This window comes from Pseudorca crassidens, chromosome 9 (genome assembly GCF_039906515.1).
Source record: "Pseudorca crassidens isolate mPseCra1 chromosome 9, mPseCra1.hap1, whole genome shotgun sequence".
Lineage (NCBI taxonomy): Eukaryota > Metazoa > Chordata > Mammalia > Artiodactyla > Delphinidae > Pseudorca > Pseudorca crassidens.
Genome location: NC_090304.1, coordinates 36,094,750 through 36,107,945, shown reverse-complemented (window position 1 = coordinate 36,107,945; position 13,196 = coordinate 36,094,750). Strand labels below are relative to the sequence as shown.

Below are 13,196 nucleotides of genomic sequence, written 5' to 3'. Positions count from 1 at the left end.
CTTGGAGATAACTTAAGTCTTTATAGGAAATATGGATATATTTCATTCAAAAAGAACTATTTGTCCATTTTATGTTTTGTTAAGTTACATACTGTGGATGAATATGAAATGTGCCTTATATCAAGCAATATTTCTCCTATTTCTTATCAAAACAGTTCTTAGCACACATAATTTGTTCAAGGTTGTGCTACTACTGGAGTCTCACCTGATCTTTATAAATAAATTAAAATTGAGAAGCCATGCATACAGGACTTATTTTTATGCTTAGAATTGGCCTTTTATAACAATATTATTTGGATTTTTTGTTACTTACTAGTCACAGGTATTTTAATGACACTTTTTTGGCATATGTTGTGATTATAATTATAAATAAAGACAGTTTGTAATCTTATTTTCCAGAGTCAAGGTGAAGATAACTTTTTTGAATTCTAGAGATAACGGGATAGTAGTGGACATTAACTTTCAGAATCCTTTGCCACTTTATCTTTCTGAAGAAGAGTCATTGTTGCCAATGTTATAATTCGGAGATGCATCACTCTCCTTTTTTTTCTCCCCAAGTAAAACATTGTTCATCGTGGTGAACATTTATCACAGATTATAGTACCATTAATTTTTCATTACTGCATTTTCCTCATTGTATCTGCAGCTGACTCTTGCATTCTATCCACCTTCATGAGCCTATACATTTAAAACATACTGTTACTTATATAGGTAAAATTTATAATACATAACTTTTCTGTTGTCTTTAGTCTTATACTTAATTTTTTTTAATATTGGTAGGAATTATTCCATGACACTGTACTAGCCTTAAAAGATTGTCTTTCTTCTTAATATTGGACCTCTAATTTTATTCTTTTGTGCTTCTTAGTTTTACTAGGTTAGTGCAAAAGATAACTTTATTTCTGTTTATTACCTTATTTTATATTGAAGAGTTAGTCTTTTGTTAGAATAAATTTTTAGAAATGGTTTGAGGGCTAGTCTTTGATTTGCTTGAATTTTCATGTTTAGTGAATTTTCCTCTCAAAAATTCATTTATTAAATTGAAGCTCTGCTATGTCCACAGCACTGTGTTTAGTAGACTTTGAATTTCATTGCACCAGTATGAGCATATGAGCAAAAGCAGATGGATATGTAGGAAGAGACTGGATGAAGGATTGTAGTTGAGCTGAGCAGCAGTGCATGGATTTAGGACAGGAGTTGGGATGCTAGTGATTAAGTTAGAGCAGCGGCGAGGCAGTGTGATTGGTGAGAGCTTTCCGAGTGACTGCCTTCTTGACTGATGTTCACCCTTTGTAGGTTTTGTTGTGTCAGCAAAAATCACTGGTTACAGTGTAAGAAGGGTATAAAAATGGTAGAAATGTATGAAATGGTATGTTTTTTTTAAAAAAGACAGTTTTTAAATTAATTAATACTATGTTTAAATTCATTTAAAACATGAAGTTCTCATAGTAATGCTTTTCTTTAAAATTTATTAATTTTTGGCTGCATTGGATCTTCGTTGCTGCACAGGGGTTTTCTCTAGTTGCGGCGAGCAGGGGTTACTTTTCCTTGCGATGTGTGGGCTTCTCATTGCAGTGGCTTCTCTTGTGGCAGAGCACGGGCTCTAGGCTCAGCTTCAGTAGTTGTGGCACGTGGGCTCCAGTAGTTGTGGCTCGTGGGCTCTAGAGCACAGGCTCAGTAGTTGTGGTGCACGGGCTTAGTTGCTCTGTGGCATGTGGGATCTTCCCAGACCGGGGCTCGAACCCGTGTCCCCTGCATTGGCAGGCAGATTCTTAACCACTGCGCCACCAGGGAAGCCCCATAGTAATTCTTAAAATACACTGAGGGAAAGATTTCAGTTTTTAAAATATGAATTAAAATTTTGTTTGTAAAGCAATTAGAAGTAATTCCATCAGAAAACATGGAATTAATTATGGAATTTCCCTTTTTTAGATCCAGCAATTAAGTAAAACAGCTTGCCTTTTAATTTAAGCCCCTCTTTGTACTTTTTTTTAAATCCCAGTATTGGCATAAAAGTTTTTTTGGAGGGTATGGACTGTGTAAAGTTTTATGTTGTAGTATTTAGTGTAACTACTTTTTTTTTTTTTTTTTTTTTTTTTAACCTAGTGTGAAATCGAAAACTAGAATTCCCGGTATGAGTTATTTTTTATCATACTCATTTTACTCACTTGGCAGCAGAGCCCCTTACTGCTGAATTTGCTGTCAGCGTGTGTCTCAGCCGAGGTGATTTAAAAGGAAATCAGCTCTAATGTTCATGCACCAACATAAATGTTAGCATTCAGTGCCTGCCTTGGTCACAGGTCTTGTGAGACTCCATAGTGGAGAAGTCTTGCAATATGGTCTGCGGGGCTCAAGCGATTGACTTTTAGGCTTATAGGCTTTTTTTTTTTTTTTTTGGCGGTACACGGGCCTCTCACTGTTGTGGCCTCTCCCGCTGCGGAGCACAGGCTCCGGACACGCAGACTCAGCGGCCACGGTTCACAGGCCCAGCCGCTCCGCGGCATGTGGGATCTTCCCGGGCCGGGGCATGAACCCATGTCCCTTGCATCAGCAGGCAGACTCTCAACCACTGCGCCACCAGGGAAGCCCTAGGCTTATAGGCTTTTAAGCATCATTTCCTACTACAGACATTTCTAGAAACAAAACAGGATTATAAATCAGATAGGTGCTGATCAGTGACTTTCTTAGGAAACTATACTCTGTTGAGCTTCATTTTTCATACGTAACTGTAACTTTTACATCTATCTAGTTTGGTTCTTTCCTCCCATATTTTAACTTAGTTCTACCACAGGGAATCAGACTCTAGATTCCAGGCCCTATTTAAAGGAGTAAAACATGTTCATCTTCTACTAGCATTATCACTTGAAGTCTTACAGTGCATGTCAAGATGAAAATATGTACATTTTTAAGAACTTAGGTCTTACTTGACTTTCAGTGTTGTTCTTAAACGTTTTCTTTGTGTGTTGTTGCTATTTCCATTCTTTATTATTTTCTTTTAGGAAAAAAAGATTAGGCTTGGTTTTCCAGGCAAATTGTAGCTATGGAAACTAGAAGTGTGTGATAAATTAGCAGATATCTTCCTTAAATATTTTTATTTGTTCAGACTATCCTGTAAACACAATGTCTTCCTCTTTCTACCCTAGGACAAAGTACGAACAGAAAGTTACCGAGATTTTATATACCAAAATCCACATATCTTCAAAGATAAGGTGAGTAGCACAGACTACAGAATTGTACATTTCATGTGGATCTTGGGCAGCAGAAATCCTCTCTTAGGTCATCATTGTGATAGCAGTTGATTTCATGTACACTGGCTTTATTTCATGGAAAACTTTTATGATGCTGCCCTGTGGTGCAGTATACTGATAACAGAAATGCTGATTGGTGCTGTCATTCAATATACTCTTTTTTTTAAAATTGGAATTAATTAAAATTAATTTTTAAATTAATTACAGTGACATAGCTTAGTTAAACTTTGCTTATCCAGATAATTTTGCTTAAACCATATTTTTGGTTTACTGTGATTCCTGTTCATTTCAAATGTATAAGCTCTGTATCAAAGCACTTTTAATTATTATTTTAGTTTGTGTTAATTAGTTACAAATTAATAATTTTAAGAAGTCATTATTGGTAGGTAGGGTCAAATATTATAAGGTACAATTTATTTTATGTGCTTTCTTTTAAGACCTCATTTATTTACCCTTTTATGAGTTACTTTATTTTTTAAATTTTTAAAATTTTTATTCTTGGCTACATTGGGTCTTCGTTGCTGCACGTGGGCTCTCTCTAGTTGCGGCAAGCGGGGGCTACTCTTTGTTCCGGTGTGCGGGTTTCTCATTGCAGTGGCTTCTCTTGTTGCGGAGCACAGGCTCTAGGCGCTCGGGCTTCAGTAATTGTGGCACGTGGGCTCAGTAGTTGTGGCTTGCAGGCTCTAGAGCACAGGCTCAGTAGTTGTGGTGCACGGGCTTAGTTGCTCCACAGCATGTAGGATCTTCCCGGACCAAGGCTCGAACCCATGTCCCCTGCATAGGCAGGCGGATTCTTAACCACTGCACCACCAGGGAAGCCCTGAGTTACTTTAAATTTTACAGTTAGTGTTAATACTGCCTCAGGTTATTTCGAAGGTGATCTTTCACTTTGTATATGGGTGGGTGTGTTAAAAATGTGTCATTTGTTTTTCCTCCCTTGTGAATTTTTCCATTTTTCTTCTTCACTTTCTCCTTCCCTCCCTCTCTACATTGGCATGGCATCTAAAAGTTCAGGTTTTCTGTTTTTGTTCCTCCTCATTGGAAATTAGTCCACTAATTTAGTCAAATATATTATCGTCTCTGCCACTTATATACTTTTGCTTGGGAATTTTTCCCCAGTCTTTCTACTTCAAGAACATGTATATTGGTAACATCAGGTTTTTATAATGCCCCTTTCACCTCCATTTCAAAGATACTTCTGTCAGGTGATTTCATGGGCTTTACGTGATGTTGCAGCAGTGATTAACAACCTTTATATGTTGAAAAGCTCTTTCCCTGATTTTTATGTTGTTTGGAATATCGTAGATTGGCTTTTCATTTTCCATACCTGTTTCCTAAGAGCGGTGTTTCACTTGTGACCTAGCCAAGTTGGACCTGCGAAATTTATATGGTGCTCTGATACCTTTTGGCCAAAGCATTACCTATGAGGTAATGGTGGTGTGTGTTTCTTTGTTTTTGCTAATTCCCCTATAGACAAATGATTATTTTATTTTTAAAGTATTAGTTTTTATCAGTTCTTTATACTTGACCTTTTTGTATGCTTTTTATATGTTTTTGCAGCAGAGACTAAGAATTTTTTTTATAGTTTTTATGTTTGCACCCAAGTGCTGAAACACTTTATTTAATATTTGTCTAAAAAACCACATTGTTGGGCTTCCCTGGTGGCGCAGTGGTTGAGAGTCCGCCTGCCGATGCAGGGGACACAGGTTCGTGCCCTGGTCCAGGAAGATCCCACATGCCGCGGAGCGGCTGGGCCCGTGAGCCATGGCTGCTGAGCCTGCGCGTCCGGAGCCTGTGCTCCGCAGCGGGAGAGGCCACAACAGTGGGAGGCCCGCGTACTGAAAAAAAAAAAAAAAAAGTTGCCTTATATTTACAGTTCGATTTTGCCTAGATTTTTATTTTATTTTTTCCTTAATATGTTGTATAGAAATTAACCATGCTCTAGTCTGGGAATAACTAGTCCTGCCTGGCTTCTTAGGAACCATCTACATAGTAATTTTAGACCGTGGTGAATCTCTGGGGGCTTCACTTGTAAAATGATTTTTTATGTATAGCTGATTCGCTTTGTTATAAAGCAGAAACTAACACACCATGGTAAAGCAGTTATACTCCAATAAAGATGTTAATAAAAAATAAATAAAAATACAATGATTTTTTAAACCTTTCTGGTTCTAAAATTTTATGATTTTTGTTTTTATAAAAGCAGTATCATTTTCTTTCTTTGAGCCATCTTTTTAAAAATACTTTTTGATATGAATGCCATAAGAATTCCTTAAGTAAAAGTAGTTAGAAGTTTCTTTTTCAATATGCTCTGAATAGACTTTTGTGTTATATTATATAAGAAAATACTGAAAAGGCACAAGTATTAGTAAACATAAGGTTAATCATTGGGAAATTAAGTAATTATGAATATTTCTATGTATATGAAGCACATCTTACTGGGTTCATAGACCTCTACACAGTCCCTTTCTGCTTTTAATTTTTCATTTGTAACAGTCTTATAGAAATATTGTATATATTATACATTTTTGGACAAAATACGTGACCATGGAACACATAGAGTGTTTAATTATTTTGTGTTCCACTTACTGCTTTTACTGAAGAGATTAAATCTGCCCAAGTCAGAAAGGGGCTTACTAATAAACAGGGAGTATTTTTCCTTAGTACTTTGCCTAAGATGCTTTCATTTAATTTATCAATGTGTAATTAATTTTGCTTGGCATTTGTGTTTTCTCAAAAGTATACTGTGATGTAAAATATATGTGTGTCAATTTCTAACTCTTTGAAGTATATTCAGGATATAATTTTCTATAATTAATAATATTAAGTAATCTAGAGCTTTCATATTTTTAAATGATTTGGGATACTTTTCTTTATATTATACTATGACTACAGATTTTAAAAATATACGACACATATTTAAATAGCATTTGATAATTTATAAAATACTTTCAAGCATGTTGTCTCATTGTTGCTATACAATATACCAATATGGTGTATTCATAGCAGGTATGTATTCATCTCTATTTTTCACATGAGGAAATTTGAAACCAGTAGGTTAATTGACTTTCCCTAAAACAGACAGCTAAAAAAAAAGCAAACAAACGCGGGTTTTAGTCCTAGTCTAGTGCCCTTAACCCTGTGCCACTACACTTTGAAACTGTTATGTTAAAATAGAATGAGTAATTAGGGTGGGATTCATTAGTCATATTTTAATTAACACTATTTTACATATATAAGTCATATAATTTCTGTGTGCCATGACAGAACATGTTCATGAAATTATTTAAATATAGTTCTTTTAAAAAATGTATGAAATAACATGTTTTCTTAAGTTTTATTACCATTGTTTTTGTTTGCTTTTGTCTCCATTAGGTAGACAAATTTCATATCACAGCACTAGCTTCTGTATCATATTATTTAGTGAATGGTAGAGATTTATTTTTCAGAAAGGTGCTTAAATTTAAAATGTCTTCCTTCCTTCATTCCCTTCTCCCTCCATCCCTCCCTTCCTACTTCCTTTCCTTCATTTCTTTCTTAATATTGTTTTAATTCACAAAGCTCCTGTGGAGGACATATGGTTTCTCAGATTTAATTTAACTTTGGGTGGCGTAATTGTGTTATCACTCACTCATAATTAATTTCTATTTGTAGTTCATTGAAGAAATTCACAGTTAGGTGCCTTTTTTATGCTTTTGATTATTATCTAAGTTAAAGTTGACGCACTTTTTCTCTCTTTTTTTTTTTTTAGAAACAGTGAATCACAGTCCTTCATCATTTTATAAAATAACGTTAGTGTATTCTGTTAGCATTTCTACCTCTTTCTTTGATTCTACCAGATTTTAGTTTATTTGCCCAACTACCTAAATCTGAGCTAGATGTAATAAATAATTAGTATATAATTTAAAATATAATTTAAATATAGGCTTTAAAAAGCAGATTGACCTATGTATGTTTGAGTGCTACCTTTACAAATTACTAGCTCTATGATTCTGGATCTGTTACTTTCCTTGTCTGAGGCTCTCCTTCCTTCAGAAAAGGTTAAAGAAGAATTTTATATATATATGTATATAAATTATATATGTGTGTGTATGTATAGTCTTAAAAAAGAACACACACTCTAATTGGAGTAAATGATACATACCCTTCTGTACTTAGCTTTTGTAGCTCAGCAATTTCTCTAAGATAATTCGGTATTAACATTATTTTAATGGCTCAAAAACCCAATGTAAAATTGTCCATAAATTGTTTTAAGTTATATTAGAAATAATGCTGCATGTAAAAATATAAAATATTAAAAATCTTTTTATAAATATGAGAGTAGAATAATAAGATAAATTCCTAGCAGTGGCCTCCCTAGGTCATTCTACCCAGGATGGTTTTAGTGCTGCCAACTTGTCTTTCCAGAAACTGTGTGGGTGTTGATATTCCCAAATACCATTGCCAAAGCCCTGTGCTATCAAACTTCTAAATTCCACACTGATCTTTTATTTTTAATTTTTTAATTTTGCAAATATCTTATTTCAATGAAAGTTCTTGGGAAGTTATCACTTACTATTGTGTTATACATATATATTTTTTGTGTTTTTTTTTTTTTTTGCGGTACGCGGGCCTCTCACTGTTGTGGCCTCTCCCGTTGCGGAGCACAGGCTCCGGACACGCAGGCTCAGCGGCCATGGTTCATGGGCCCAGACGCTCTGCGGCATGTGGGATCTTCCCAGACCGGGGCACGAACCCGTGTCCCCTGCATCGGCAGGTGGACTCAACCACTGCGCCACCAGGGAAGCCCGTGTTATATATATTTTTATATTTTATGCCACATAATATTTCAAACTGATATACTATAACCATACTATAAATATATATGCTCTGTGTTATAGTATTTTCTTGATGTTGTGGTTAATATATTTTATTTGTAATATTAAAAAAATAGTTTTGCTTGCAGTGATGTTGTATAGATTGCACCTTACAATTTTAAACTTTCTTGTGTGTGAAGTGGTTATGTTAAAATGTGCTGACTCACCCAGATAGGCCACATGTGCAGGAACAGTCACATTCTCCCTGTGGAGCCATCTGGGCCACGTCCTTCTTAGAGCAGTAGCCTTTTGGCAACCTTATTTCTTCAATAGAAATTAGACTGTTTAGATTCTGTCTCTTCTGGAGTCAGTTTTGGTGTATTATATTTTCAAGATATAATGGAACAGGGCTTCCCTGGTGGCGCAGTGGTTAAGAATTCGCCCGCCAGTGCAGGGGACACGGGTTTGAGCCCTGGTCCGGGAAGATCCCACATGCCGTGGAACAACTAAGCCCGTGCGCCACAATTACTGAGCCTGCACTCTAGAGCCTGCAAGCCACAACTACTGAGCCAGCATGTTATAACTACTGAAGCCCGTGTGTCTAGAGCTTGTGCTCTGCAACAAAAGAAGCCACTGCGATGGGAAGCCTGTGCACCACAACAAAGAGTAGCCCCCGCTCGCCGCAACTAGAGAAAGCCCGCGTGCAGCAACTAAGACACAACACAGCCAAAAATAAATCAATTAATTAATTTTAAAAAAAGATGTAATGGAACAGACTTCACTTACACTAGTAAACAATGCAGAAGATAAAATGTGTAGGAACAGACTTAACTAATGTGCAGGACGTAGAGGAAAAAGATTTTTTAAAACCCCAAACTCCTGAAGAACATAACATGATTTAAACAAATTGAAAGTCATACCATGTTCCTGAATGGAAAACACAAAATAAAATTGTCTGTGTTCCATAAATTTATATTTTAGTGCAATCCCTATAAAAATGCTAAGACTTAAAAACAAAACAAAGAAACCATAGACAAGCTGATTTTCTTGTTCTTGTGGGAAAATAAACATATAAAATTGTCCAGAAACACTGTGAAAACAATTGGCAGTGAGGGTGGACCAGCTTTACTAGACAGAAATTCTGCCAAGCTTCTATAATTAGAATAATTATTGGTACGTGATTGTACAGATTAATGGAGCAGAATAAAAATCTAGAAATAAACCAAAATATACACAGATCTCCAGAGGGATCCCTTCCTCTCCTCTGTCATGTGAGGACACAGCAAGAAGTCATGTCTGTGAACCACAAAGCAGGCCCTCACCAGAGTCAACCTGTGCCTTGATCTTAGACTTTCCAGCCTCCAGAACTGTGAGAAATAAATTTCTGTTGTTTACAAACCACTTAGTTAATGGTATTTTTGTTATAGCATACTGAATGAATTGAGACAGGGACCTTCAGCATTCACTAAAATTTCTGTGTGTTTTGGTCTGTCCCCATGACATAATCACCTCCGAAAGGCCCCAGCTTCTAATACCATCACCTTGGGGGTTAGTATTTCAACGTGTGAATTTCGGGGGGTGCAAACACAGACTGTTTAATAACATGTTGGGACAATTGGTTAGCTTTCTGAACAGAAGTAAAGTTGGAACCATACCTCTTAGTGTATACTATGATTTAAAAAAAAAAAAAAACTGTAGTAATGAAACTATAAATGTACCAGAAGGAAGTGTGAATGAAATAGGAGAGAATATGGGCTAAGTTGGCCTAATTATGATCAAAATCCAGAAGCCATTAAAAGAAAAAATTAATGAGTTTGACTGTTGGTAAAGAATTTCTACATAGCAAAGATCAGTTTAAGCAGAATCAAAAGGCGAAAAATCATATGCTGAGAGAAAACATTGCAAGTCATATTACAAAGGTCTGCTCTTCACTAACAAAGAACTCTTATTTGATAAAATTTGATAAGAGAAATTTGGTAAGAGAAGGACTAACAACTTGGTGGAGAAATGGAGAAAGGCTAAAATAGATGGTTCACATAGAACTACAGATGGCTCTACAACATGTGAAATATGTTGCAAAGCCTCGTGATAATGGAAATGCACATTAAATCTAGACCAGTATATCATTATTTTGTACTTGCCATATTGGCAGAAATCTGAAAGTTTGATTATATGGGCTAATGTCACCTGTGAGGAAATTGGCCCTTACACATTGCTGATTTGAGTCTTCATGAGTAGAATTGCCATATGGCGGGTAATTTATGTTTAGCAGAATTACAAATATGTATATTCTCTCTGACCCAGTGTTTTTATTTCTAGGAATAGAAATAAAACTACAGTACATCTGTAGAGTTACTCATGTATGAATGGGATTAGGTATAATGTTATTTACAGCATTGATTGTCATGGTAAAATTTCAGGAACTACGTAAATGTCCATCAGTAGAGAACTGGATCAGTAGATTATGGTACAACCATGATACGGAATCCTATACAGCTATATAAGAGAAAGAAGTTCTATGAACTGATATGGAAAGATCTCTAAATTACATTGTTAAGGAAAAAAGCAATGTGTAGCACAGTGGGTATAATATGCTTCCATTTGTGTAAAGGAGGGAAGGAAATACATATATAGTATTGCATTGTATATGCATAAAAATTATTTTGAAGGATAAATAAGAAATACACTTTTTGATGTTTAAACTGTATGAATGTTTTACCTAGTGAAAAAGTAATTGTTGAAAAATATAATAGAGTCTTAATTCTAGTTCTGTTTGTCTTACAGTAGCTTCCCATTACTCAGAATAAAATCCAAGGGCTTTATGTGATCTGACCCCTGCTTAACCCTGATCTCACCGCCAAGGAACCTTTCTCACCCAGCTCAGCTACAGTGGCCTTCTTGCTTTGCCTGGAATCTTGTGCTTTGCATTTAATATCTTCTATGGCTAGAAGACACTTCCTCCAGATCTTTGCCTGGCACACTCCTTTACTTCATTTCCTTCTCTGCTCACATGTATCAGAGAAGTATTCGCAGACCTATCTAAAATTCTAAAAGAGTGTGTCCCCCGCCCCTTGCTCTAATGTCTACTCTGTGCTTGAGTTTTCTTTATAACACTACTATTCTCTGTTAACATTCTCTGTTCTTTATTCTCTATTCTTGGTCTGTTCATTGTCTCCCCCACAAGATTGTAAGCTCTATTAGGACAGGGACTTGGTCTTGTTTGTTGCTGTACCCCATCACCATGATCAATGCCTGCACTTAGTAATGCTCAGTGAATACTTATAGTAGAAGACTACTGAAATAATTTCATATTTTGAGACAAGTATATAGGGTTTCAGGTCATTGGTAATGAAAGACTTAAGGCACTACAGTTTTCAGTAATTTCTAGTGTACCTCTGAGTATTTTGCTGAATGTGTTTTCTTGGTAATTAGTTTTTGTTTTTTACTATGAACCAAGCACGTTTCACTATACTGTTCTGGGAAGAACCGTGTGAAATTCTTGATTAGAAATAATTGCTCCCTGCCTATCCCCAATAACATCTTAAATTTGGTTCTTCTTATTTCTTTCACCAATGATAATGAATATCATTTTTAAAAATTAAACTCTCAAGTTACGGAGTTCTAGAAGCCAGTTTGTTTTTATTGTACCTGTATTATTAAAAAGAGTTGAGGGCTTCCCTGGTGGCACAGTGGTTGAGAGTCCGCCTGCCGATGCAGGGGACGCAGGTTCGTGCCCCGGTCCAGGAAGATCCCACATGCCGCGGAGCAGCTAGGCCCGTGAGCCATGGCTGCTGAGCCTGCGCGTCCGGAGCACAGGCTCCGCAACGGGAGAGGCCACAACAGTGAGAGGCCCACGTACCGCAAAAAAAAAAAAAAAAAAAAAAATGAGTTGAACATTTAATTTTGGCAGTGGAGGGGTTATGGCAATATTCTATATCCATGATTCCTTTATTTTTTTTTACATATTTATTGGAGTATAATTGCTTTACAATGTTGTGTTAGTTTTTGCTGTATAACAAAGTGAATCAGCTATATTTATACATATATCCCCATATCCCCTCCCTCTTATGCCTCCCTCCCACCCTCCCTATCCCACCCCTCTAGGTGGTCCCAAAGCACCGAGCTGATCTCCCTGTGCTATGTGGCTGCTTCCCACTACCTAGCTATTTTACATTTGGTAGTGTATATATGTCCATGCCACTCTCTCACTTTGTCCCAGCTTCTCCTTCTATCCCCCTGCCCCGTGTCCTCAAGTCCCTTCTCTACGTCTGCGTCTTTATTCCTGTCCCGCCCTTGGGTTCATCAGAACCAATTTTTTTTTAGATTCTGTATATATGTGTTAGCATGCAGTATTTGTTTTTCTCTTTCTGACTTACTTCACTCTGTATGACAGACTCTAAGTCCATCCACCTCACTACAAATAACTCAATTTTGTTTCTTTTTATGGCTGAGTAATATTTCATTCATGATTCCTTTATAACCATTTTTAAATTGTACTGGATCAGGCTATCTTGCTTAATTCCTGCCACTCAAACTTGAGAAAGTTTATTTCTGTTAAAATTTAGAATTACTAAGCCTAAATTAGAGCATACATACAATAAGGAAATAAAAAAGAGACTAATTCCCCCTTAATAAGTCTGTGGGAATTGCTTATTTCATATAAAACATTTCTTAAATTTACATTGTTGCATCTGATTGCAGCAGACTGTGGCCAAAACACTGTTACGAATTTAAAACAACTTAATGTAATTATATTTTCTATTTCCCCAAAGAGAAATTATTACCATATTTGATCGGTAAAGTTTAAATTTTGTTATCTATTCCTAGCCAGAAACATCATCATATATGAATAGGATTTAAAGTATTAGACCTTCTCGATAATATCTGTTTTTTTATTACACCAGGTAGTTTTGGATGTTGGTTGTGGAACTGGAATTCTCTCTATGTTTGCTGCTAAAGCTGGGGCAAAGAAGGTTCTTGGAGTTGATCAGTCTGAAATACTTTACCAGGCAATGCATATCATAAGGTAGTTGCATTTTATGGCTTGATTTAAGATTATTTTTAAATTTAATGATTAATATCAATTGATTTTCTTGTCTTTAATAGCTATCCAATGCAGACTCAAGACACTTGTCTTTTAGTAAAAATTGAT

The 13,196-nt window shown here is 36.1% G+C and overlaps 1 protein-coding gene across 12 annotated transcripts in view; it reads left to right on the top strand.

Annotated features, from left to right (window-relative positions):
* PRMT3 (protein arginine methyltransferase 3) overlaps positions 1 to 13,196 on the top strand; it is a 137,343-nt gene that overhangs the window by 16,005 nt on the left and 108,142 nt on the right. For all 12 annotated transcript variants that reach the window (XM_067749622.1, XM_067749621.1, XM_067749627.1 and 9 more), the window contains 2 exons: positions 3,144 to 3,209; positions 12,949 to 13,070. In XM_067749622.1, coding sequence (XP_067605723.1) covers positions 3,144 to 3,209; positions 12,949 to 13,070 — 188 coding nt within the window. The remainder of the gene's footprint in view (positions 1 to 3,143; positions 3,210 to 12,948; positions 13,071 to 13,196) is intronic.